This window comes from Corylus avellana, chromosome 4 (assembly GCF_965113065.1).
Source record: "Corylus avellana chromosome 4, dhCorAvel1.hap1.2, whole genome shotgun sequence".
Lineage (NCBI taxonomy): Eukaryota > Viridiplantae > Streptophyta > Magnoliopsida > Fagales > Betulaceae > Corylus > Corylus avellana.
In genome coordinates, this window is record NC_142493.1 from 32942210 (window position 1) to 32969006 (window position 26797).

At 37.8% G+C, this 26797-nt stretch overlaps 4 protein-coding genes across 8 annotated transcripts; 1 reads left to right on the forward strand and 3 right to left on the reverse strand.

Moving 5' to 3' along the window:
* Positions 1-460: 460 nt before the first annotated feature.
* LOC132178748 (putative inactive receptor kinase At1g27190) lies at positions 461-4673 on the reverse strand. 3 transcript variants are annotated; one of them, XM_088516110.1, is made up of 2 exons: positions 2540-4673; positions 461-799 (listed from the first exon to the last, which is right to left on the reverse strand). In XM_088516110.1, exon 1 carries the CDS (start codon positions 4478-4480, stop codon positions 2663-2665), a length of 1818 nt encoding a protein of 605 aa, XP_088372236.1. In that variant the 5' UTR covers positions 4481-4673; the 3' UTR covers positions 461-799; positions 2540-2662. The 3 variants fall into 3 exon arrangements, with proteins under 3 accessions (XP_088372236.1, XP_088372237.1, XP_088372235.1); XM_088516111.1 differs by lacking the exon at positions 461-799 and adding an exon at positions 1497-1889; XM_088516109.1 differs by lacking the exon at positions 461-799 and adding an exon at positions 1497-1895.
* Positions 4674-9186: 4513 nt separating this feature from the next.
* LOC132178782 (myb-like transcription factor family protein) lies at positions 9187-10957 on the reverse strand. Its single transcript, XM_059591333.2, has 3 exons — positions 10503-10957; positions 10118-10326; positions 9187-9972 (listed from the first exon to the last, which is right to left on the reverse strand). Exons 1-3 carry the CDS (start codon positions 10759-10761, stop codon positions 9538-9540), a joined length of 903 nt encoding a protein of 300 aa, XP_059447316.2. The 5' UTR covers positions 10762-10957; the 3' UTR covers positions 9187-9537.
* Positions 10958-18979: 8022 nt separating this feature from the next.
* On the forward strand, positions 18980-24339 carry CCB4 (cofactor assembly of complex C). 3 transcript variants are annotated; one of them, XR_009439783.2, is made up of 8 exons: positions 18980-19293; positions 20420-20519; positions 20630-20703; positions 21165-21349; positions 21478-21548; positions 21645-21728; positions 22432-22588; positions 24286-24339. XR_009439783.2 is itself a non-coding variant. In XM_059589953.2 (7 exons), exons 1-7 carry the CDS (start codon positions 18980-18982, stop codon positions 22519-22521), a joined length of 918 nt encoding a protein of 305 aa, XP_059445936.1. In that variant the 3' UTR covers positions 22522-24040. The 3 variants fall into 3 exon arrangements, 1 of the variants encoding a protein (XP_059445936.1); XR_009439781.1 differs by lacking the exon at positions 24286-24339 and adding an exon at positions 23691-24040; XM_059589953.2 differs by lacking the exon at positions 24286-24339 and having other exon boundaries at positions 22432-24040.
* On the reverse strand, positions 24100-26669 carry LOC132177577 (glycosyltransferase family protein (DUF23)). Its single transcript, XM_059589952.2, has one exon. It carries the CDS (start codon positions 26107-26109, stop codon positions 24322-24324), a length of 1788 nt encoding a protein of 595 aa, XP_059445935.1. The 5' UTR covers positions 26110-26669; the 3' UTR covers positions 24100-24321.
* Positions 26670-26797: the final 128 nt, after the last annotated feature.

The following is a 26797-nucleotide window of genomic DNA, read 5'->3' on the forward strand; positions in this document are numbered from 1 at the left end:
ATTTTAATTTCATTGGAGTCCCACCAAAGCCTTGTGCGTAGGTCTACCCTTGTAATCAAGGATCATGTCCAATAATGGCAGACAAATATTGAGTGAGTGAGCTTAGAGTGCAGCATAGAGTCCCCAATTGATCATGTACAAAATGGAGGACAAATAATACGAACTCGAACCATTGCAAAACCTTCATCCGTTAATGGCGGTTGGCAATGAACTTAACACTTTTTTTTTTTTTTAATTATTGTTAATTGAAGAGGGGAAAGAGTTACAAAAAAGACGTCTTTCTCACTCTCAATTCGAATGAAAAAGAGAATTGTAACTAATTAAATATGCTTTCAAATACAAAATGAGAAACGACTAATTTAACAAGACAATATGCTATAACCAATGAGCTTAACACTCTTTTCTTTTCTTTTTTTTTCTTCGTATTTTTGTCACTAGAAGAGCGTTGCATTTAACCGTGCAGAGTGCAAACAGAAGCTAAAAATGAATTTGGAGGTCCCTCCACCAAACCCACATACAAAAGGCTTTCATAATTTCATCAACATTTAAGCTACAAGCAAAGTGACCATCTCCCTTCCTACTCCTAGCAGAGAAACTTGCCGTTGATTAAATTAAAATCTCTGAGGGGCTTCTGGCTTCTGGCTTCTGGATGGTAGGGTCAGGAACATGTGGTCAACAGAGGGGCTAATGTACAATCTGCATACCTGACCCACATGGCAGAGATGGGTTGAGTAAGGGTCCATTCATGGGCCCCAAAAGGATCCCAGATAATGCAGGCCGTTACTTAATTAAAACTCTCCTGCACACAAACGTTAATGTTATCACGAGAATTCTGCTTCTATATATCATTGTTTCATTCAATGCTACGTACAAAACGACTTCTAATTTGCACCAATGTCTCTAGGCTCTACGCAATTATGCCCACACTGCCATAGTGGGCGAGGCAGCCCACAGAGCTCGTGGCATATTTTAAGTAAATGCCATTATAGCCGTGCTCTACATGTCATGTCAACTTTCTTTTTTCTTTTTTCTTTTTTTGTTGTCTTTTTGGCAGAGAGGTATTGGATGGTTATGCTTATATAGGAGGAGAGAAAAGGACCAAAAAGACAGAAAAGAAAGGATGAATTGAAAACATACGTGCCTTTCCTTCCCTTGTTCGCTAGCTAGAAAGAACAGGGGGAAGGAAAAAAAATATATTATATATATTAAATTATTATTGCATAATACATCCTTATTTATTTCTCACAAAAAAAAAAAAATCCTTATTTATTGATCTTAAAATTAATAATAAGGGTAATTTGTTAGTGTCACAATTGTTTTTTGTCTTATTCAAAATCCTTCCTATTTTCCTAGGTGGAAAACAGATCCTGTTTGTTAACCAACAACCTAAAAACACAACCCTCCAAATACAAATACCAAAAAAATAAAAAAAACTTTCTTTCCTATTCTCTCATACCAAATAGTGAAAAACTCTAATCCACTCCCCCTTTTTTCTTTATTTCCTCTTCCGTACTTCCAAAATCCCTCGTAACAAATACACACTTACCATATCTTGCCCATTAGGCATAACTTTTTTATTTTTAGTGAAACCTGTAATTTAATAGAGTTTATTGCAAATCAGACATTACTTGTCGGACCCCCTATGGCTATGGGGTCAAAGCCTCAGGGAGCCTCTATATTGTAATTATTATTTATGACCAAGTTGCCCAATGGTTTTTGCATCTTTGGGAAATCTAAGAACACCTTTACGTTTGCTTCACTACTGAATTTTGACCGAAATAGATTGAACACCCTCTTTCCCTGCATGTTGGTTAACCAAAATTTCCACCAAATCTTTCAAGCTTCACAATCAAAGCAAAGTTACAAGTTCCAACACCCACAACAGAATTCTGGTCCTACACAGACAACACAAATATGATTTTTTTTTTTTTTTTGGAGCAAATATCATATAAACAATATCATTAGCTCAAAGAACATAATTGGCTTTGTTTGTTAATGTGTTTTGAAGGGTGTTTTTTTTTTTTGTTTTTGGTTTGAAAAGGCAATTCTTATGTAATATAAAGGTAAGTTTTTTGTATTTTTAGGATTTTTGTGTTCAAGTTGTTTGTTCCTATTTTTGTTTTGAGAAGAGAATAAAAAACAAAAAATTTAACAAAGGGAGCCAATTTTACTTCCCGTTCTAACAATCAACATTGGTTGTTGGTTAACAAACAGGGAATTATTTCTTACAAATAATTCTATCAAACTAGCTCAGAAAGCTGAACTTAACAGGATAAATCATGTTTGGCAATAAAACTAGACAAATAAAAATTCCCTCTTGCCCGTTGGACATCATACATGTTCAGCCTAAATTGACAAAGTGTTCAGAACAGCATGTTACAAACCACAATGATTCATTCAGAAGCCATTTTATCCAAAACAAAAACAGAACTTTTCCCAAATAAAAGCAACAGCGCATAATGCTTCTTGTACGATACAGAAATGTCCAACAACAAACGAGGCATTACAACAGGGAATCATGCTCAAGTGGAAACCATACCAATTGCTGAAAATGCGTTTCAGATTATGACATAAAATCCAGAGATGCCCTAATGCTGCAATTCTCAGAGCATGCAAGTGCCCCTTTTTTGTTTTTGTGCTTGTGAACTTTTCCCAACCTAGGCTACTCCTTATAGTCAGGATCTTGTTTGCGAAAGATCATCGAGAATTCATCATACTGTTCAGAGAAACCATGTCTTTCTGCCATGCTCTTCAATGACTCATAAACCTGGTACATAGAAGGCCTATCCTTGGGCCTAGAAGCCACACAGTTACAAGCAACCCTCATGAGCTGCACAATCTCATCATCGTGACCTTTTCCACTCAGAGCCTTATCAATGGCGTCCTTGCTCCCACCAGCGATCAACAAGTGACTGACCCAATCCACCAAACTCCCCTTATATCCCTCCCCTGCATTGGTGACTTCAAGAGGCTTCTGCCCCGTCACCAACTCCAAAAGCACTACCCCAAAACCATAAACATCACCTTTCCACGACGCAACCATTGTGCTCGAGTACTCGGGAGCCACATAACCAAGCTCGCCCAAATCACCATTCACATACGAGCTATCATCAGAATCACGAGATCCCACAAGCCGAGCCAATCCAAAATCCGTTATCCGAGCTTCAAAATCATAATCGAGAAGAACCACATTGGAGCTAATGTTTTGGTGCAAATATGGCGGCTGACACACATGGTGAAGCCAAGCAAGCCCTCTGGCCGCACCCACCCCAATCCTTAGCCTCGTCGGCCAGTCCAGAAAACCGTACTGGCTGTTAACATTGCCACTGCCGTGCAATTGGGAATACAAGGTCCCATTAAACATGTGCTTGTACACCAAAAGCTTCTCTTCCTCCACCACACAGAAACCCAACAAAGGCACTAAATTGGGATGCCTTAGCTGCCCCAACCTGTTCATCTCCGACCTGAATTGCTTCTCGCTAAGCTTGCAATTATTGAGCCTCTTGATCGCGAGGGCCGACCCGTCCGGCAACACCGCCTTATACGAAACCCCTGTTCTTGTCGAGATCACGATGTTCTCGGAGTTGAAATTGTTCGTCGCAGCCAACAAATCGGCCAACCTGACTTTGACAATGGGTTTCTGAAACAAAGAGACTTGGAGAAGCTTGTATGACCTGAGTAGCTCGACCCAGCTACCATCTCCCTTAGCACCAACACTGTAGCGTCGCTTTTCCCCACTTGCCCTCACGAAGAACCACCACCAAACCAAGAATCCTAAAAACAGCGACCCCGCGGCGCCGATTACGCCGGCGGCGACTATAATGGCGAGGCTTTTGCTGCTCAGTCCACCGCATTTGGACCCGAGGGGCTTTCCGCAGAGCCCACCGTTCCCGTCAAAGTACGATTCGTTAAATTTCCCCAAGTCTGACGGTACAGAGCCCGAGAGGTCGTTGTCGGCAAAGGAGAACTGCTTCAAGCGATCTAAGCGGCCGAGACCGTAGGGGATCGAACCGTAGAGGCGATTGCTACTCAAGTCCAAGGTGTTGAGGAACTTACAATCGGCGATCTCCGGAGGGATCGGGCCGGAGAGACGATTGCCGGAAAGATCTAGGTTTACGAGATAGGGCAGCCAAAGGCAGATTTGAGGAGGGATGGGGCCGGCGAGTGCGTTTCCGGAGAGATCGAGCATCTGGAGGCTCTGACAGTACTTGAGGGACTCCGGAAGCTCGCCGGCGAGCTGCATCGACCGAAGCTCGAGGCTAATAAGGCGGTTCTCCTTCTCATTCCAGCACGCCACGCCCTCGAGCTTGCAGATTGAGGCGACGGACGTGTTGGTGAATGTCCAGGAGCTGAGCTTGTTGGCCGGGTCAGAGAGCGCGCGCTTGACGCCCTCCAGGCACTTCACGTCGTCTTCTGCGTAATTGCACGAAAAGTAGCTCAATAGCAAGACTGAAGCTAGAAAAGGAACCAGAATCTTCATGGCCCCAGACTTCTAAGGCCCTGTTTGGATCTTCTTCTTTTGCTGTGTGTTTGTTAGAGCCTTGAGCTACAAACCAGTGGTGGAGGCGGAGAAGGTGGGTAAAGGAGAGGATATGGGGATTGGCGGCCAGTGACTGTGCTCAGTACGCTAACACACAGAATCCCAGCTTTTTGAGTTTTGACCGCCAGTGGAAACTTTTAATTATTTTTTGTTTGTTTGGGTTTTAAGAAATGTATAAACGACGGCGTTTACTGTTCAGAACTTCAGAGAGTGACCGAGAGCGACGTTTGCAGTGACTGGGGGGAAGCACCTAGTTGGGAGGTCTTTGTGACAAACACGTTCTAGTTCCTTATTATTCATTATTATTATTATTATTATTATTATATTTACCCAGAAAAAGGGGAACGTTGAAAGTTAAAATTAGCTTTGATTAATCAAGTATTTCTAGCCATTCAGCCTTCAGGGGAGAGTCTTTGCTTACCAGAGCCGCCATAATTAATAGTTTTTTAATCCAAGATGGACAGTCTACTATTTCAGTCCTTTTTTTAAAAAAAAAAAAAAAAAAAAAAAGTGTGTGTGTGTGAGAGAGAGAGAGGTCAATTTTTTACTAAGAGATGGGTACTGAAATAATGTAAAGCCTATTCATTAAAGATAATTAAAATAATTAATAAAAAAAAATGTTATGAGTACTAATGAATAAACTTTACATCATTTAATACTAATTTTTTGATAAAAAATTTAGTACCCAAAGCATTTCTCATCATGCTACATACTATATGATACATGATAAAAACCCATGCATTAGTTTTTATGCCATGCCTCCCTTTGTTCAGCTTGTTTAGTTTGCTTGTTTTGTTCTCCTTGTCGTTGGCTTATGTACTTGAAATATATATAACATGTTGAAATTGTAAAATAATTATGAAATTAAAAAAAAAATAAAAAAAATTGATATATTAGCCTCTAACTTTACTTTGTCAATTCTCTTTATTTAAAATGAGAGAATCTGTGTGGTGGGGTGACTTTCTTTTCATTCAGAATTGGGCTTCAGGCCTTGAAGGGCTTATTAGGCCGGGGTTCGGGGGTTATAAATTAATCAGAATAAAAAAATCTCGGCCCATGGGGAAGTTAACCACGGCCTTTCACTCTAATGTGCAACCAAGTAAGCTACAAATAGCCTTGCCCTTATGCTCGACTTAGGTGCTAACAAATATGCTCACTAATTTATTCAAGTCTAGTTTACCAGAATCTGCAAAGAAAAGCTGAAATCTAGAGTTAATTTGGATAGTGCTTGATGAAGATGAAGATTCAAGCATTTAAGAATTGGGACCATGGCATGTAAAGAATCATTCAGTATTACCTGGCCCTGGGGGATCCTGATTAGAGCCATCTTTTCCACTGCCAAATGATGTGATATGAACGAGGGGGAGAGAACTCAGAGAAGCAATGAGAAAGCAAAACTAAAGAAAGAGAAAAAGCATTAGCAAAGAATCTTGACCCAAAGTGTTTTTGGGCTTGTTTGTATTGCTTTTTAGAGTGCGACTTTATAGACTATAAAAGGATAAAGTAATTTTGAGTGTTCTATGAATGTTGGCTTTTAAAATCATTGGCAAAATACCACGTCTTACGCAACAAAGACAGTTCAGAGAGCTCATCTTAGAGTAAGAATCAGTGCCCCTTGCCTTTTTGCAAGATATTCAAAGATGATAAAAAGTTGAAACTGAAATCCCCTCAGCTTTTTGCAGGATATTCAAAGATGATATAAAGTTTGAAACGGAAAGCCACTTCTGCTTATCATTCTACTACAACACTTTGTGTTCTGAAAGAATTTGACCTACTTTCTCTGATGCACAACAGCATACGTGGAACTTGTATAAACCCCTCCACATGAGGATACTCCAAGTTTAGCACAATAAATTTACAATCCTATATGTATGCTCTTAGGAGACAAGCTATAGCTCCCAATGAGCGCAACATATTTGGTGACTTCAATTAATATTGCTTCATTTTAGAAAGGCACAGTGAAAATCATGCACCCATTTAAATTCAATAACTTCTTTGTTATTTTCTCGTAGCTACATCTGTTATATATTGAGAATAGTTTGAAGTTCATATATATAGGTTGCCATGACAAATGTTGAGACCAGTCGCATGAAGAAATCGCTTTGTGAGAAATCCATGTTGTTGGTGGCGAACATCATTAAGTTTTCATCTCTTTCTCTTGCAAGTCTTGAATTTTGGAACAACCTTAAGAAAGACAGCCGCTGACAAAAACCGTGTGCCTGTGACAGTGACAGTGACAGCCAAAGGTCCTTGGTGCCTCAACTTCCAAGAAGGCAAAGTTCCCAGCCCCCAGAGAGCAATTCAAAGCCGTATTCTTCCTACTTCATTGACCCAGAAAAGGATAATTCATCATATTTGATCGGTGAAAACAATATCGATGAGAGAGCTGCAGAATATATATATTAAAAGGATACATGAAAAGAACCGAAATGATTGGAATATTACTGCGTCAAAACGCTTTGCATACATATTGCCTCCCCCTTCTCCATCTACTTTGTTGCAAGCAGGAAAAGAGTGAAATATAATTTGAAGTTTGACGAATTACATAGTGATCATTAGGATTAATGTTGTTGTAAGATAAATCCTACACGTTATTTTGCTTACCTTTCTTGAATCCAAATGGATTATCATATAATATATGCAAGAAGTTGTTATCTGTTGGCATAAAATATACTCAAAATAGTATCCTTTTGAGAAGATATATACTTTATTGCTTCCCTTATCATTCCTTTCTAGCGAAAAGTATTCAAAGTAGGGAAAAATAATTCATATATATATTCCAGCTATGGAGATTAAGCAAGCGTGAATCCACAGGCTGCTAGCACGCTCGTTTCCCCCTTAAAGATAAGAACTCTTTATATCAATACTCTAAAACTACATCAATTATATATTCATTAATTGTTCAGTACTCTCTATCTCTTGTTGGTTGCCTTCTTTTGTCCTTCTCGTTAATTACATATGGTCCTTTGTTTCTTACAACTTTTCTAGCGATTATAATATCAAGCTTCTTCTTTTTTCTTTTTTTTTTCTTCCCCTCAAATTTAATGTGTCATATTGTCATAATGTACGTTAACATGGCCACTTTAGTGTATCAGTCCAACTCAGAAGAAACTATATTCTATCATTTACGTGCTCGCATGGGCAGTACTCTTGGTGAAGAAGGCTGGCAAGTTTCTTTCTAATTCGTAGAATAATCTATATATCTGTATCTCTTGGTGCCTGCTTCATTTAGTTTAGAGGATACTTTGTTCCAAGGGATCAACATCTTCTCATGGAACTTACACTTCAACAACAGTTCATTGAGTTTTTGTGGTTTAAACACGTAAAAGGGATAAATTCAAAATTGGTTCGAATAAGAAAAAAATAATAAAAAAATAGGTTTCATACCGTTAAAAAGAGGACATAATCTATTAATTAATGTGTCACATCAATACCACTCACACTAATGTTAAGCATGTTACTTACAATAAAAATAAATATATTAAAAATTATTATTTTTTTTTTTTTTTAAAGAAAAAAAAAAACGCAAAGTATGGTTAGCCATCCTTTTTAGTCAAATGGTAGGTGGTCAAACTACCCCTTGAGAACGCAGATTTTCACAATTTTTTTTTTGTTTTTTCTTTTAATTATTTATTGTAAATGACGTGTTACACCATAATTGATCGATATATGGCATATTAACGGATTCTATTAAGCTAGTGATAGCTAAGGGCAAGTGAAGTCTTAAAAAAAGGGGGAGAATAACTTAATTTAGAAGGTTTAACCCGTCAAAAGGTTCGTTTTAGTCCTTTTCTTTGCTGCTTTGAGACAGTATAAATTCTTTCGCACATTTGAATGATAAAAACAATTGCAAGATGCTAGCTTGATTGTCTTGGAAGCATCAAGAATCAGAGCACAAACCGTGACAGCAGCATTTTTTAAAATATTGATGGGTGTGATTTTGGCCTTTAGGAGGTGCATGCGGTGAAGACTAAAGAAACAATAGTAGCAGTACTTTTGATGAGCCAAGAACAATGGCTTGTAAAGTGGAGATAACTGTTCCAATTTATATACACGCATGCATGAGTACGGTAAAAGAGTAAGGTAGTAATTATAATCAAAGTAATTTTCATAATAGTAAATAATTGCTATGATGTAAATAATTAGCCCTAAACCATAAACATAAACATTTCCTTTCTTCTTTATTCTACCTTCAAAACAAAAACATTAATAAACAATCCAAAACATAGAATTCTCACAAAACATTCAAAACTATAGTTTTTATATTTATGTTACATTATAACACTTTTTTCAAATAAAAAACAAACAATATTCTTCTAAACACATTAACAAACAGAGCCTTTACTTTTTATTAGAAGTGACAATATTCATTTAATTAAATGGATTAGATTTCTCAACCCTAACATGCTAATTTTGTGTTGGGTTCATATCAGGCCTGCGGGTCGTGTCAAAAATTATCAGCCCTAAATGTTGCATGTCGAAACATGGATATAAGGCTATATAGGATAACCTTAACTCTCTCTCTCTCTCTCTCTCTCTCTCTCTCTATATATATATATATATATATATATATATATATATTAAGTTAATAAAACATTTTCTCGAATTAATAATCACTGCAAACATCCTAATTAAATCATTCTCCATTGTAGAAAAACCAAAATAAATAGGATTATCATATAAAGCTAAAGAATATATTCAGGTTTCAGATATTTGTCCAAGTTGAAGCTCCAAGAAAGCAGCAACACGAGATAGGCAGCTGAAGGGGTACCTGGTGCTCTATCATCTCGACCCAAAAGAAACTAGACAAATTAAACAAGAATCCACTACATAGAAAACGACATCCCAGCTTCACTAAATTTATCTAATTCTTTACAAGCAAGGAATTAAATAACTAATTAACCTAATATTATCCTAATTAAATTAAATCTTATCATATCTAATGCCAACTTTGAACCGCAACCCTTTACACACAGACTTTAACATATAATATTCCCTCAAGCAACACTGATGATGCTATCTCCACCGCTACTGAAGTTCCCGGGCATGGCCTGAAAAGCTGACGTGTGCGTCGACGGCGACGGCTGCTCATCCGACGATGCCGGAGAGAGCTTCAGTGACAAAGGCAGGAGCTCCGCGGAAGTTTTCTGATTCAGATTAAGCTCAGCCATTTTCGAAGATGGAGGGACTGGAAGAATCGGTTTCGGCCTTATGGGTTTGCTTGACGTCCTCATATGACTGTTGGGTCCTAGTGAGAGATTTTCCGCTGGGTTTTCACCACCGAGTGGCACCACCACCGGAGCAAGCGTCACGGGAAAAGTTGACGGCGGAAATCCGCCAAGACTATGGCTTAGAAGTGGCAGTGGCTTCGGTACCGGCGCAGTTTCTGGGTTGACTAGTAGTTGATCCCCGTCCATTGACGAACCCATAAACTGTCACATAAAAAAACCCAAAAAGATTTATAAATTTTCGTTTAGATTTATTATCTGGTGTGGTCCTATTTCTACGTCATGAATGTAACAGTTTCGGAAAACAAACCAATAATACCATTTATGATTTATGGGATATATTAATTACCGTGTCGGCAGTGATGTCAAAGAGACTAGATCTCCGGCGTCTCCGATTCTGATTAGTCCGGCGGAGAAAGTACTTCTGAGCATGGCTCGCCACCTGAGTTGGAGTTCTCGTTTTCACAAAGTTCCTAGAGATCCCTCTCCAATCTCCTTTCCCTACCTTCTGCAACCCCAGCAAGAAGAGCCTGTGCTCCTCCTCCGTCCATGGCACCCCTATATATATATACACAAAAATCTTATTAAATTTAATATTTCCCAACAGCTTGGTATCAAAATAGAGATCTGAAAATTTACCGAAACCAACCCAAAGTATATATTAAGAAGAAAATGAAACAAACAAACAAAACAAAACGAAAGTATAAACGGATGAAAGATAAGAAAGTAAGTACCTCTCTTGCGCTCGCGGCTGCGGCCGGAGGGGTGAACGACGTCGTCGGAAGCGTACCCGGAGTCAGGGTTGGAATCCTGAGGCTGCTGATCGTACTGGGAGAGATTGGTCATACTGGCGCTCTTCCTGAACGAGTTGCCTTCCGTGACACGCACGCCGAACAGCATGATCGCGTTCTCTCCGCCGCCGCCGCCGCTGGCCTCCGTGCACGTCCGGGAGTTGTGGCCGTTGTTCCCGCACTGCGAGCACGTGCGAGACATCCTTCTCGTACTTATGTTTCAAGAAAAAAACAAATATATGAGAAAAAAGGCAAAGCGAATTAGAGTAGCCGCCCTTATTCCATGCAAGAGGAGAGAAAAGTCGGTAAGTGTGCGTCGAATATTGGAAAAGAGTAGTGAGGGCTGCTTGGGTAGTTTATAGAAAGTAATGCATTTAGGGTTTGTGACTTTGTGCTTGGTTCTGTGTGGCATATGGACCTTTTGGCTCACAAGGAAATTTTAGAATGCATCGCAGGACCATTCTATTATATAGCCGTACCAATAATGTTTCGTATCCGGTGCACTTTTTCAGGAGATCCTCAACGAGGACCGTCCAATTTTGTCCCTCCTCCTCGGTGTAAACAAGACCAAATGTTTTAGTAATATTCATCCTGTGCGGTTATTCCTGACAATTAATTTTTCTCTACCGTCTATTGAATTGACATATAATTTTTCAATTTAGCATATTAAATTAAAATAAAAAATACCCCAAAACCAATTTAGAGAAAAACTTAATTTATCTTATTAAATTTGTCTTCCGCTTCAGAAGAAGTTTAAGTATACTCATTTCACATGATTAGGTGACATGACTGTCACTTAAAATTCATCACGACTACTAGTGGGTGGTCCTCCTAGTTTTGAATAACTTGAGTCTGTTGATAGTCCTCCAATGCCTCTTGACCATGAGATTATGCCTAAAGAAAATAATTGACTTGAGAGACTCAAGTTAATATTATGTTATCTTGATGCGGAAGTCAAGTTATTGGTTAGAATGTCTGCATGTAAATGGAGACGGGAAAGTATTGTAGAGAATAGAGATATTAAATCAAACAGTAACCAAATAAAAATATGCTTAAAAAAAAAAAAAAAAAAAAAAAAAAAAAAGGTTAGATGGTGGAGTAGCAGAGTGTTTCTCCACCGTCAACTTGGCATATTCGCGGCCCCTTTGGGAAAGATTTCATTGTCTCATATTCAATTGTCCAAGCCGTGGATGTGGTTGTTTGTGGGGGATAAGTAAACGTGGACCCCATCCATCACCTACACACACCACTTTTACCTCAACCTTTCTATGTGGTTGTGGTGGGTGCTCTCGGTGGATAGATGCCTTTTGGCTTTTGCTTTCTTTTTTCTTCTATCAGTTTATTTCGTGGCCTCCCTTTTCTCTCACCTTTCAAAGAAACCCATCATCGAGTGTTCTAGCCGTCTCCACATAAAAACTCTGAAGGTCCAGTAGTGTTCAAACACGTGGAAAGTTGGTTGGGTACATGTCTCTTTGTTATTAAGCTGTCGCCTAGTGCGTTTGACAGCATACTAGATTGTTTTTTTTTTGCTCTATATGAATGAAGCACGTGGTTTTCGCTGCTGTCAAAGCATTTTTGTACATTTTCTACATTGAATTTTTATACGGCGCTCCGGTGCGGGTCCGGTCCGCGCTTCTGTCTTGTCACATGCTCTGAATCGACGGGTACGTCCTTGGCCAAGTTGTGGCGGCTAAATGCTAATGCTGTTTAATAAAATTATTTCATTTTATTTTTAAGGGTATTTTTACATTTTAATTGTTTAGTATTTTTTTTTTCAAAATTAATTGCCAAGATCACTTGAAGATAGGATTATAATATAGTGTTTTGTTTTATTTTGCTGGAATAGGATATATAATACACAGGGACGGCTCTAACTTTCAATTTGGAGATGAATTAAGGGTCAAAAAAATTTTGAACAGAAATTAATTGAACAAAAAATACCTTTCTCTTTTTTTTCTTTTTTTTTTAACCTTTAAATTTTAGTTTTTGCCTTTAAATTATTATTATTATTTTTTGTAATTTAGGAGAATCAGGGCCACTTCCGGTCCCCATAGATCCCTCTATAATAATACAGCTAGTAATCATTGGATACAGCTTGAAGAAAGGATTATATATAATACTGTGATTTGTTTTCTTTTGCTGAATATGATAATATAGCTAGTAATTATTGGATATAGCTTGGCAACTCATTGACCATTGTAGCTAATAAACAACAAAAAACCCACGGCTACCAATTACTTTAATCATTCACTGATTTTGCATAATCTTTTTCAGTTTCACTAAAATTTTTAAAAAAGTAAAAAACTTTGCACGAGTATTTTGAGGTCTAACTCCATTGATAGCATTTAATTTTTCAGAGGTGGGTAAGAAAAATATTAAATTAAAAATAAAAAATAAAAAATAAAAAGATTGTGAAAAAAAAATAATTTAGAGAAGAGAGAAATAAAAGAGAGGAGACAAGATATTTTATCAATTCAACCTTTGAGGACTAGGTCAATTATATATGATAATGCCTAGTAGGGTTACATATTTATTGAGCCACTTGATTAATATACTATATTACAACGACAAATCCTATTTTAAATTACCATTAGAAAATATATGTTAGGTAAGACGTGCCAACAAAGACATTATGTGATACAAGCAACATAGCAAGAAGATAATGAGTATTAATTCTGACCAATGACGCAAGCAAACACGTAAAACCTAAGAATTCTTACAAATTTAAAAAATAAAATAATAATAATAATTATCAGTAATTTGTACCTTAAGATCTCATGAAGTAAACTAAGGAACATTAGCAAAACTCAAAAGAAGACAAAAGAAAACAATAGGAGGTTGTGTCACTTCAAAATATCAGCTGTAATCATATGATTATCCCGCAGACTATGCTAAGGAGGGGGGGATTGTTCATTGTATCCAGCAGGACCAGCACAATCATTCATTGTCGTTCTTCACTTCACATTAAATTATGAAAGACTATTCAATCCTTTTGACCCTCTAATCCACGCAACAAAAGATCTAATTTATTTTAAACCTTGCATTCACTATATATATCATATATGAGGAATGATTTAGTAGACAATTATATAATTGTTAAATGGTTGGAATAATGTAACAGTAAAATTAATGATTGTTGATTCAAATGTTAATATTCATTCTTATTAGTTTATGTTTTGACACATTCGATTTATATATAAACTAATGAAAATGAGCATCCTATCTGGACAGCCAGAAGCAGTGTCCAGATAGCATTTCCAAAAAGTTTAACTTGAAGATCTAAGACCTGTCCAGACATCATTTACAGAAAGTCCATTTTACTTGGCCTGTTCGGACACTGAGCTTGGTTGTCCGAACATTGAGGGTTTACGCATATATAACCCTATTCGTGTCCAAACATGCTTATCCTTGTTCGGACACGACCGCTTAATTGTTGTGCGAATTTATTTTTAAACAATCTTAATGCACATTATCAGGCATGTATTTAGAGAGCGAATACTGTGAGCTCCTTGTCCGGACATGACCGCTTAATTGTTGTGCGAATTTCTTTTTAAACGATCCTAATGCACATTATTAGGCATATATTTAGAGAGCGAATACTGTGAGCTAAGAGAGAGAGAGAGAGAGAGAGAGAGAGAGAGAAATATCAAATTGGAGTGTTTGGATCTCTCTTAGAGTAAAGGTGAGAAATCGCATTCTCGTTTCTATTATTAAATACTTGAAGTTAATCGGAGTTCCATTGAAGGAGATCATATAGAAAAATTGTACTAGATGTTTTGGAAATGGCTACTATAGTAGAAATTAAGTGAGTCGCTTGTCTTATGCAAAAGAGTTTTAATTGCAAAGGTCTTGTAAGTGTGAACTTTTTATAATCCTTATTCGTTTATAGTGGAGTGATTTCCTAAGTTTGGCTGCCCCAGAAAGGTTTTATATTTAGATATTTCTCTAAATGATTTTCTCTTTGTAACCAAATATCTGTGTTCTTTAATGTTCATTGCATATGTGTATTTAGTTGATTATTATTTGTTAGGTCAAATCAATTTCCACATACAATTTAATGAAACACCTATACAATCAGAATATGTGTTAATTGGAGTCAATTAGGTTTTTCAATTGTTAAACTACTTCAAGTAGGGTTGGTAATTTTTTACACAACCCACGAACTTGACACAAACTTAACACGAAATTAAAATATTAGAGTTGAAGAGTCCTACCCGTATAATTAAATAAGTCGGGTTAGGGTTGACATATGTATTCTTATACCCATAATTTGATACAACTTGAACCCGACACATGATATAATGAGTTAATGATATGCAATTTTTGATATGTCACGTCGATTCAACATAAACCCAATATAAAATTAAAAGATTAAGGTTAAAAGATTTGACTTGATTAATTAAATAAGTCTAATTAGATTAACTTATAATTATATACACATGTTTCAATACTACTTAAATTTAAATCGCGAATACAAATTTTCACACCCTTAATTTCAAATGCATGTGGTAGGAATAAAAATGTGATCGTGATAAGCAAAGATAAGGTGCATGTCATATGATCCTCTTAAGATAAGTTGCTGACTTTATCCAAGAATCACTAGCCATTCAATCAACATGTCTGTGGAGCCAGCAATCTTGTGAAAGTTACCATCTCTGATGGGACATCTGTCTTCGGATTGGTGAACAAGAACCATCCGAGATGTAAGGGATGCCTTTGAAGCGATGATCAGATCCGTCCAATTCGAATATCTTTTCCTTTTCTTTGCCCAGCCCCGTTCAATTTGCTGATTATTCTTTCAAGATATCCTAAAAAGTCGTCTCAGTTGAAGAGCCTTCAATCCATCACACTAACATTCATTACTCTCTTTCCACACGGAGATGGATCACCCATAAAAGCACCCAACAAAATAAAGTGGCACCTCGCACCTGTACAGTTAATTAATTAGCCAGCTAGGGCGCCCCAATTGTACGTACCATCTCTAATGTTGATTCTTCGGCGCTAGCTTCCCTCTTGGTTAGGTTACTAATTCTCTGCATATTTATGTGGTGCATGAATCCACAGAAAAGATGGAGGATGCTAACCCAGTTTTTGGCTTGCAATTAGGTAATAGTCATTGGCATCAAAACCCCATTTCTATTAGATCTAAAGTTTGAGTTTTCTCGGATGCAAATAACGTTAGAATTTTATCCGATCTATGTAAAAAAGACGTTTTGCGATAAAAATGATAAACAAAGTGCTCTTATCTTAGAAAAGTTCTCCAGAAAATAAAAGACGAAAAAAAAAAGGTCATTGGCGTCTAACTATGTGGGCACATGGCATGAAAAACGAGCTTCAATGGCAAGTTTGCAAGTAGAGTGGTGTGACATGGACCCGAGATAAATTTTCATTAAATGCTCTCAATCTAGGCGGTTAGTAGGCGAATTTAAAAAATAAAAAACAATTGGACTTTGCTAAACTCACCAAGAAAAGTTCATTGGGCAAGCGTGAACTCACGAGTACTCAAGCTTGGCTAAAAAGCCAACTAGCTTGCACATGGGCCAAAAATTTTGCTTATATAAATTTTAAACTTTAATAAACTAACACAACTAAAAAGCCAGCTAGATTGCACATGGGCTTGCACCAAGTTGTGCGTTTGCTTCCAGCTAACCCATCCTATTTATAGATAATAAATGTTGAGTGGTTGTTTTAGCTGAACAATGTGAGACAACTAGTTTTGTGGGAAAACTATGAAGAATTCTGCTCTACAGACTACATTGAGGATGAGCCACTGGCTCGAACAAATTCTTCATTCTTTCCACCTAAATGAACAATCTTTTTTTTTTTTTTTTTTTTTCAAACAAATCAAATGCTTTGTTTAAAACCCTCACAGTTCTCACCAGTAGCCACCACCAAGAACTTCGCATTGTAACCTTCAATACTTCCTTCTAAGGTGTTCTTGCTAAGCCTAAATGGAGACTCAAACAATCGTAAGTTCTTTTCTTCCAAAGAGAAGCATAACAATATTCTATTTCAAGAATCACGTAGGGAATAGAGTGTAGATTATGCAAAGATTCTATGCACTCTCACCCCTCTCTGTCTCGCCTAGCTCTCCCTCTCGTCGATCACTCACCCTCTCTCTCAATCTCTCGAAATCCCCCCCTCTTTCTCCCTGCCTCTTTTTCTTTCTCACTCTGTTTCTGTCTCTGTCTCTGTAAAGGAGATTAAATAGAGAAAGAGAAGAAGATGGAAGAAGGAGAAGAAAAGGGGAGAGGGTAGCGTCGGCAAGGGAGGGGAAAAAGAAGGAAGAAAGGAGGTGGGCAGTGGGCTGGCGATTGCTTCCCCAAAATTCTATGAGCCAAAAAAAGAAATACCAAATTTGTACTTTGAAAAAAAAAAAAAAAAAAAGTATCATGGGCAGGGATCAAACCCTAGTCACCCATATGACAAAAGGGAATACTTACCACTATATTATTGTTATGTATCACATAATATTTATATATATAATATAAATATATATTATATTTTAAAAAGGCGGTTAGTGATTAGCAATTAAAGCGGTTAGCGGTTCTAAACTTTCACCTCTAAGTGCAACAGTGCATGGCTGCGCCGACAATTCTAGAATTCAAGAGTTCAATCCACTGGTTCTCGTGGATGGAATGGAAATTTAAATTATAAAATCAAATATATTTTTTATGAAACGGGCTTATCTTTCTAGTCATGTTGTAACTTGATAATGGAAATGAGGTGATGATCTTCATTGTTAGTAGTGGCACTAGATCAAACTAAAGTATTCTATAAACTATGTGGATCTGAAGTAATATAACACTTTCCTTACGCGTAAAACATAATATTTAGGGCTCATTTGGTTTGCGGAATAGATTCTTATAATAGTGTTTTTTTTTGGTATGGTCCTATTCTTAGTAATAGTTATTCTCACGAGAATAACTAATCTTACAATGAATAACTATTCCTTTTAAAAAATGAGAGGAATAGCTATTCATGACGGAATGGACAAGGTTTTTCAAAAAAACTATATTATTTTTTTTTTAACTTAAAAATAAATAAAAAAACAAAAATCTTGTGGGTGACCGGCCACCCACAAAAGGCCCTGCCACCCCTGGTGAAATTAGGGTGGCCAAGACTACCTCGAATTCTTACCAGGGGTGGTCGCGTCACCCCCCAGTGAAATCGAGGGTGGCCAATACCACCTCGGATTCTTACCGGGGGTGGTCTTGGCCACCCCCAAAAGGGCCACAGCGAGGTCCTCTAGGGGTGGCGTGGCCACCCCCAGTGCTTGCTATGGGTGGCCGACCACCCAGCACCACCTATTGGGGTGGTCAGCCACTACACCTTCAACCATTTTTTGTTTGTTTGTTTTTGTTTTTGTTTGTTTGTTTGTTTGTTTTTTTTTTTTTTTTTTTGAGTTTTGGAAAAATTATAAATCATATAAGCTTTTTAGTAATCTTGGTTAAATTCCAATTAATTATGAAGTATATGTTGCTAACAAACTAAATAATTTGAATGATTATTCAATTCCAGCCTATTCAATTCCGAGTAATACCTATTAATTTTCCTAATGGAATATCCATTTCATAAACCAAACGGGGTTTTAAATAGTTTTGTCTTCAATGGTAGCTCAATCAGCTAAGGATCACTCCTCATAAAGTAAAAGTCATTAGTTTCAATCACCCTCTCCTTTCCCCTTGTGTGGACGTATTAAAAGAAAAAGAAAAAAAATACTGGATATTTTGAATGAAATTTGAATAAATTATGAGACATCAAATATTTTAATTTGAAATAAGGGAGTTACCATGTTTCAATACAATATGAAGTCACCAGCTATAAAAATAATAATAATAATAACAATAAATTGATAAAAAAATAAATAAAATTACTTATTTAATTAATATTTTATCATTAGGCACAAGTAAATTTGGTGTTCAGCCGGCAAGCTTTTCTCAGTCACGATACTCAGCACTTAACGCATGACCTAGTCTATACTAGTTAAGAAAGCATTTTTTTAGTGGCTTCCAGATTTGTGTGAAAGAAGATTGAATAGACACTTTTGACTTAAAATTGGGATGTGATTTTCTTTGTTTTGGGTTGTTTAACTGAATTTTACATAATTCGAACAACTCATTAAAAAAAAAAAAAAGTTAGTTGGAAGGCTTATTACCAGTCACGAACATGAAACAACCAAATTTTAAAATCACGATTCCAACCATTTATTAGGACCAAATTTTAAAAGTTAGTTGTTTTGGGTTTTTTTATTTTTTATTTTTTTAAAAAAAAAACACTCATTAAAATGCCCAAATTTATTATTATTATTTTTCGTATTATCTCAACCCTTTTTATTTATTTATTATTTATTTTTTATGAAATGGTATTATCTCTACCTTGAAAAGGAAACAAACACCTCATTTTATTTATTTATTTCGATGGAAGCGGGAAGTCTCCTCCACAGTCCCATTCCATGGAACCCCAAGCTCTCACTGCGTCGTCGTATTAGGTCCACTTTCCCGCGCTTCTTCTACTTTAGGGCATTTTCCTCCTCCTCTTCTTCTTCTTCTTCTTCAGATTCACAGGGAGGTTACAGAGGGCCAAAGCCAAGGAGGGATTGGGTCGCCGATTGGGTATCCAACAACGACGACGTCGTCCGGAGCTTGCCTATTTGCGTTGGAGGGGCGTCGCTGCTGGCTGTTCTCCTTAACCGCACCGTTTCGGGCATTGCTCCTGTTGCTGATGCTAGCAGGTAATGCTCTCGGTAAATTTTCGAAAATTTCAGCGTTTATGAGAACTTGTGACTTAGCCACTGTTGGTCATGTTTGAGCTCTCATGTTATTTACTCAATTCCGGATCAATGTTCTTTCTTACCAATCAGGTAGTGAAATTGGTATGATATGTGCATGTCGTTGTGGTGTGCAATGTGTATGGTGACTGGATTTTGGAGATAATGAGTTCTAGCTAAATTCATGTCATAGTTTTTATATAAATTTCTATGGTATGATCCTGGAAAATTGCTGAAAGCAATTTAAAAGTTATGGACCAAAGTTCTTAGAAGATTTGAAGGGAATTTCGGAGGTATGAGTTGATTTTGTTTCTAAATTAATCAGCTCCATTTTCAACCTCAAACACTCCCTAAAGCAAGTGCTTTCTCCTGTGTGTGTGTCATCGACTCTTTTCTTTGTTAGATTTTCTATCGGCTTAAGTTTTGGGGATAAATGATAAGTTAACATGTATCGGAACAAAGGTCGTAAGTTCGAACTTTTTCCCCATAATTCACTTTTCATTTCACTTAAATATTTCATGTGTTGAGCCTCACATTTCAAGTGTTTTTCCTTTAAGAATGGAAAGAAGAGAATAACGATATAATAGGGGAAATAGGAGAAAGATGTATATAAGTCAGGTCAACACAGTTATCACCTTCTAGGTTTTCCTGCAGTTCTCTCATGGAAAGAGTGAGCAGGAGTCACGATACTGTTCTACAAAATTACTACCCAATTGAAACATGCATACATGACTAGGATTCTAGCATTTTTGAAGTCAAGCTAGAACATTCATGAAAAGTGACTAAACTTTGCACTGGCTGTCAACATGTCACAACTTTCCTCCTTTCTCCGGGCTTGGGATTGGTTGTGTACAATTTCAAAGCACCGACACGCCAAATTTTGAATCAGGAACTCATTTCTTCTTTTTTCCTGGAAGCATAAAAGTTCAATGAATTGTGCTAATTTTAGATTTTGAGTTGTACATGATTTGTGTTTTAATTTTATAGAACTTCCTCAAAGTTATTCTGTTCCGAGTTCAGCGTTACTGTCTTACATTTTTCTATTTTATATATTAGTTTACATATCATGTGAGATATATCTTTCCTGCAGTTCACAGTCAAGAGCTGATCTTTTGACACTTGGATTGGCTGTCACCAATATCCTAACTGGTCTGGTATGGCTGTCAATCCGACCAAAATCTGTATCTGTGGTGAGGGCATCCCATCTGCTTTTTCAACCTCAGCTTTCCTCTCATGTAGCTGATTGTTTTGGTAGATCTATTTTTCAATACCTTCCAGCTTAGTTTGTTTTTAATTTCAGGTAAGTCCTCAAGGGGTTGAATGTCGAAGAATATATTCTCATCTCCCTGATTCTGTTGTTTCTGAGTTAACATGGTAATGCACCTTATATCACCATTTCTACATTGTTCAATATGATCTTCATTCTCAAATTATCTGCTTTAATTTTTTTTAGACTTAATTGGTTTCTACTTTCTTGCTAAATTTATAACCTTTTCATGTTACAAAATAATGAGTACCACTTTTATAACAGACTATCAATGGAGAGATAATTCATATCAAATAAATAATTTTAATCTCTACAGTGCTAATTTTCAAAAGACAGGATGGTTTTAGTTAAGTTTAAAATGTGAAATGGATTTCTCAATTTGACATTATAGTTCAATGCTACAGGCTGTGAATCCCTGTTTCTTTCAAATAATGGCATGATTTTCTATGGACTAGGGAGTTGATCTAAATAGTTAGGAGAGGGGGGGGGTGGTTTTGTTGACTAGCAGATATAAAATTATTCAGTCTGCTTGTCTGTTTAATCCTTTCTTTTCATTGCGTATTCTCAGGGTATGGCAATCTCTGTCAGAGGTGACGTGCTGCAGGTCTCTAATTGTTGTTTATGATAGCCATTGTGTCCTTCAAATTGGTTTTGCAGCTGGATACTCTATTGATGATGGCGAGCCTGTGGCCGTGGATGCCGATAAATTAATGCAAGGATCACTCTGTCAGGGTGTTATAAAATCTGGGGCGCGTAAGTTATTTGGATGAACTTCATATTGTTCGTTGGAGGTTTCAAGTACTTGACTATGTCATAAACTTGGCAAGATGTCCACCAAAACATATGATTTTTAAACAAACCTGTTTGACCTAATTTTACAGAGAGCTACTTGGCCAACCTATCTCTTTATCCTGGGAAGTCCGAGCTGCCATTTCTGCCTTCAAATACACAGGTGTCATGCTTGGACTCAACTTGACTTTGCTAGGCAACCCAATGGTTAAAAAATATTAATTTCAAAGTTTCACTTATACAAGTTGCACTTTGCCAGGCAGTGCTTCTGCAACCACTTGGAGAGAAAGGAATTGCAATAATTGGCGGTGACACAATTAGGGGTTTCACAACTTCCGACCAGGTGCTTCTCTCTTAGCTTACAAATTTTAACCTCTGTGGTAATTATTCATTGATTAAAGAGAGTTAAAACTGTGTGACTGCTTTCTTCCTCCAAACCCCCCTCTCCCAATCCCACCCGGGTTTTCTCCCAAAATTGTGAACTTATTTCTCATGAGATGCTTGGCATGATAGATCTTGGGTATTAACCTTTAGTTTTTGAATAAAAAATTAATATGAAATTGAGGTAGCCATGGCTGTCCTCTTACTAGAAAACCTTGGAGTTCTTATGTGTATTTTGTAGTTATCCCTTGGCTGAAATTGGGTGACCGTGGGCTATTGATCAAATCAATTTATAGCCTTACGTAGTTAGGTCAATTTTACATGTTCTCTTCAGTCACAAATTATTCTGATCTCTATAGGCACTATTCCTCCGTCAGAGTGGAAAGATCAATTTATACTTGCAATTTTCTGCAATCTTAGATCATTTTTGGTTCTTTGGTAGAGAATAATTAAATCAACATTTGAATGGATCCTTAAATTTTGTCTTTTATACATGTGATTATGCACATTGGCACGTTGCTAAATTTTTTTTTCTTATGAATCAGATGTCTTCATTATTCCTGGTTGGTTGATCAAACTTGTAAACTCAATCTAATAAATTATTTGAACAGTTGATTTTTGTTTCTTCTCTGATAGCTGCTGTAGTAATATCTAAATAATAACAGGCGTGGATTACATTAATCGGAGAGAAGCTGGATGCTACACTTGCGAAGAATGTTAGAAACACACCATTGGTTGTGCAAGATCAACTTTGAAAGAAGTACTGATATGAAGCTAACCATTTTCATATGTGTATAAAGATTGTTGAGGCCTTTAAGCAAGGTAATTTTTCAATCCTGTTTTTAGTGCATTTCAGGAAAATTTTATCCTTGAAGTTTCAATTGATTACTTTAAGAAAGTGGGTGCAGGCTTTATATTAAAGTGCATCTTTCCCTCTATTTCCAATAGATAGTTTTTCCTGTCATTTGTAATTCTGGTTGAGCAAACTCAAAAAATTAAAAGATAAAAGCCCAAAAATGAAAATAGAATATTAATGCTAGTGCAGTTTCTGCTCTTAAAGACCTCATTGATATGAAATTTTAAATTCCGTTAAAATGCGAATTTGTAGAATGGATTATGAAAACTAAGGTCTAATCCCATTTACAAAATATAGTCTGTAAGTTAACTGCTTGTATATTTGACTCTTGTCCTTTCCCCTAGTTCCATGTCTGGATATACCTATAACAACCTAGCTAGCTTTGAACTTCAGTGGCAAACCAAAGACTCGAGCCAATGTTAAATTCCCAACTTGTTGGTGACAGCTAGAACTCTTTTAAACATAGGTGCTAAATTATTTAAGATGCTTTCTATATGTTGCCTTATTTCATGGGTTAGCTTCATCCCTAATGTGATAGATATAAATTGTTTCTTCTGAGAAGTATTCGAGGCAAATAAGACTCTTTTCCGAATAAGTTAATTGTGGCCTCAATTCAACCGTTTGACATCACCTGCTCTAATCATGCTTCACCTGCCCAGTAGTTAAAGCATAAAATTCTTTGTCAGGTTGTTTGCCTTATCCTTTCCTTCAAAATCACTTCAACATGCACTAGATGACACCCTCTCTCTCTCTCTCTCTCTCTCTCTCTCTCTCTCGCTTTCTCTCTCTATTTTGAGGTGGTATACTTTAATTTGTCCTTCTCAGATTTCGCAAGCAACTGTCACTGCGTTTCTTTGAAATAGATTCTGTTCAAAATTTTGCACTTTCTATTCTAACATGAACGTATTAGATATCAGTGTTCTGAAGGATAAAAAGGTACTCAGAATTATTCAAGAATGCACGTAAATATGAATGCAAATGAACTGACCAGAAGCACGTTTTGGTTTTTTGTAAAAAAAATGAAAGTGATTGAACTGACCAGAAGTTATACTGATCTCCCATTTCTAGTGAACTGTACACGAGGACACTTCCAAACTTGGGAGATAAAGAGGGATATCAGATTCATTAGTAGTTTCTGAGGAGTATGTTTCAAACCTCGCCGGAGCTCTCTGAGTTTGTGAAGGTTGCATCTTGATCATGCTCTTCAACATTTTTAGTTGCAAAACAAGTCTAGTACTTGTCGATTTCTAGTTGCTCAGAAAATTAAATAGAGAGCAATTGTCCATTTCTAGTTATATGCTTCACAAATTGTTCGCTAAACTATTCAGAGTATCTGTATGGAGTTATGTAATAGGCCAAATACTAGGGTTTTATATCCTCCCAGTTTTTTTATAAATAGAATTGTCCTGTTCTGTACCTTTTTTAATGTAAAACGTTACCATTAACATAAAACAAAGTAAAGGAGAAATAAATCATTCAACAAGTTTATAAACAAAAATGAAAAATCTTTCATTTCATATTGTCACAAATTTACAACTGTGTGTGATCCCTGTAATGAATTAGTGGCATGTATAAAAAAAACAATAGAGAAAAAAAAAAAATCATTTATAAAAAGCCAAAAACAATGAAAAGAATAAGTGGGCTGCTGGTATATCTTCTACAGGGGCACTAAGCTGCAATCACCCTGACTTTGTATCTGTTACTGAAGAGACCTCTCCCAAGGCACCAACCCAGTTGCAGGATCAGCAAGATAGGCCAAAACAAAGTCCCTCAGGCCGGTATCCCAAACCTCGCAGAAGCGTAGCCGCCAATTTGGCGGTTCAATGGCCTCAGTCCCTAACCCTGGTGCCCTATCTTTCGACCCTTTATTTTGGTCCTTCTTCCAGTCAACAACGTAGGTGGCAACCCTTCTATGGAACTTGGCCTTAAATGTCTCCCACACCTGGTATTTGTAGTGGTTTATCACAGCAGTGCTTTCAGGCACATTCAAGTTCTTGAATCCTTCCCTAAGCTGAAAGTGGTGCACCACATTGAGAAGAGAAATATCAACCAAATCCGGGCGCACTATAGATTTATGCCGCTCGGGCTTCTGCAGCCGGCAAGTGTACCCAACAGTCACCCCATGCGGCGGAGGCCTGCTCAACCCAGATGGTCCAAAGCTGTGACAAACCGTTCTGATCTCTGCGATATTCGGAGACGATGACAAATTCGAAACCATGGCCTTGAGCGAATTTTTACCCGGAATTCCGTCTCCTTTGGGGTAACTAAATTGTTTTGGGAAGTAGAAGAACTCATCCACATCAAAGAATCCCAACCATTTGCATTCATATTTTGCTCTCAAAGCACAATGCGAAAAACCCGCTTCCTGGGTTTTAATCCACGGCCAGCTCTGCCTAGTAACATTGTAGTTTCCCAACTGGAGCTCTTGAATCGCCTCCTCAATACCATCATCGCTATTATTGTCATAGATAAACCAGCGCTCAACCCCCAGCCAGGCGTGGTACATAATCCACTCCCGAAGCGCCGGTGCTTGGTTCCACAACATGGTACACACACAAAGCTCATGCTTGTGCGGATTCCTCTTCTCCGCCTCAGATTTGTAACTAGAAATTTTAGCCACAGAAGGCATAGGAGGTCTGGCAGTAGCGTCAGCGTCAGCATCGGAATCAGCATTAGCGTGACCAACGGTTACCCTAATCCCCTGAGCCCTCTCAGGGTTACTCCTAATGCTCCGCGGCAACAAGCACCGAACCACTTCTTGTGAGGCCGAAACGGCCTCAGTCGTGAGCACAAACCCTTCGTCTCTGCCCCAATTACCAAATCCGAAATGGCAGCTCAGCTGGGTCTGATCCGATATCTTATGGGGCCGAAGATTCAGCCCCTTAACGAACACAACCGCCGTGTTCGCATCCAAAACCGCCTCGTAGGCCACCTTCTCCCACCAATGCGCCGTCTGATTAGCCCTCACAGACCAATCGTACTCCCCCACCTCGCTGCTCTGCTGCCTCCGTAGATCTATCCCGGCGGCGGAGTGATTCTCCGGCGGGAGCGGGCACCTCACGATCGACCGAAACGCGTCGTACTGGTCGGTGGCCAGCACGGGTTGAACGCCGAGAATCTCGCTCGAACTGTTGGAGAACTCATAGTACACGCACTGCAAGTCTTGGCTATCAGTGATTCTGCTAGACACCATGAGGAGCACGTGGTCGGGGAAGACAACCCGATCGTCAACTCTCAGGGGCAGTGATTTCTTGCTGATAGAATCAAGAATCGAACTGCTCGTGGACGAGGACAAAAGCGATAAGGTGGTGGAGGCTCTGAGAACTGGCCGAAACGACACCGAACCAATCGAGAACCTTTCGACGTACAGGAACAGTAGGAAGATGAAGAAGGAGAAGCAAACAATCAAAGATCTAAGTGACAGGTAGTGGCCCTGGGAGTACAACCGCCCAATCCGCTTTCGCTTCCGGCGTTGCTCCGGGTCCATTTCTCCTTCTCCTTTTTCAACCCAAAAGTGAAAAAGCAACCGCAATAGTCGGAAGAGGAAGAAGAAGAAGAAGGTGAGTGGAAATGGGTGGTGCAGATCTGGTGCCGACAATGAATTTTTATTCCTTTTTTTTTGGTACCTTGGTAGAGTGGAGATGGGAGATTATTCGGTGTGGTGTCGGAAAGAGTAACGCGTTTGATTGGTGCGATTGCTGGGGGGGACTGCTGAGAGGATTGTTAGTTAAAAGCTCCACTATGAGTCTATGAGTCCAACCCAGCCTATAGAAGAATAGAATGAGGTGTACTTTGACGTTACCCCCATTACTATTTCTCTTTATGTTGCAGTAATAAGCGCGTGAAGAGGACACTTATTGTCACGCTCACGCTCTCTGCACATTTTATAGGCTTACAAACCAAGTTTACGTCTTTTTCTGTGGATGATTGGCCCTCTGGATTTCGTTTGTCCTATTTTCGTGGCTCTCACTTCCCACAACATAATGAGAGGTTTCTTTGTGTTCATAGAATAATGTTGTTTTCCTTTTAATTTATTTGCTTTTATTGCTTTTTAATTGGGCTTTAAAACTCTTTTATGTATTATTAAAGTATGTTTTTGAGCCTGGCTGTCTATATTCTGTCTTCTTATGTTTGTTAAGGAAGTTTTCTGCCTTTTTTTTTTTTTTTTTTTTAAC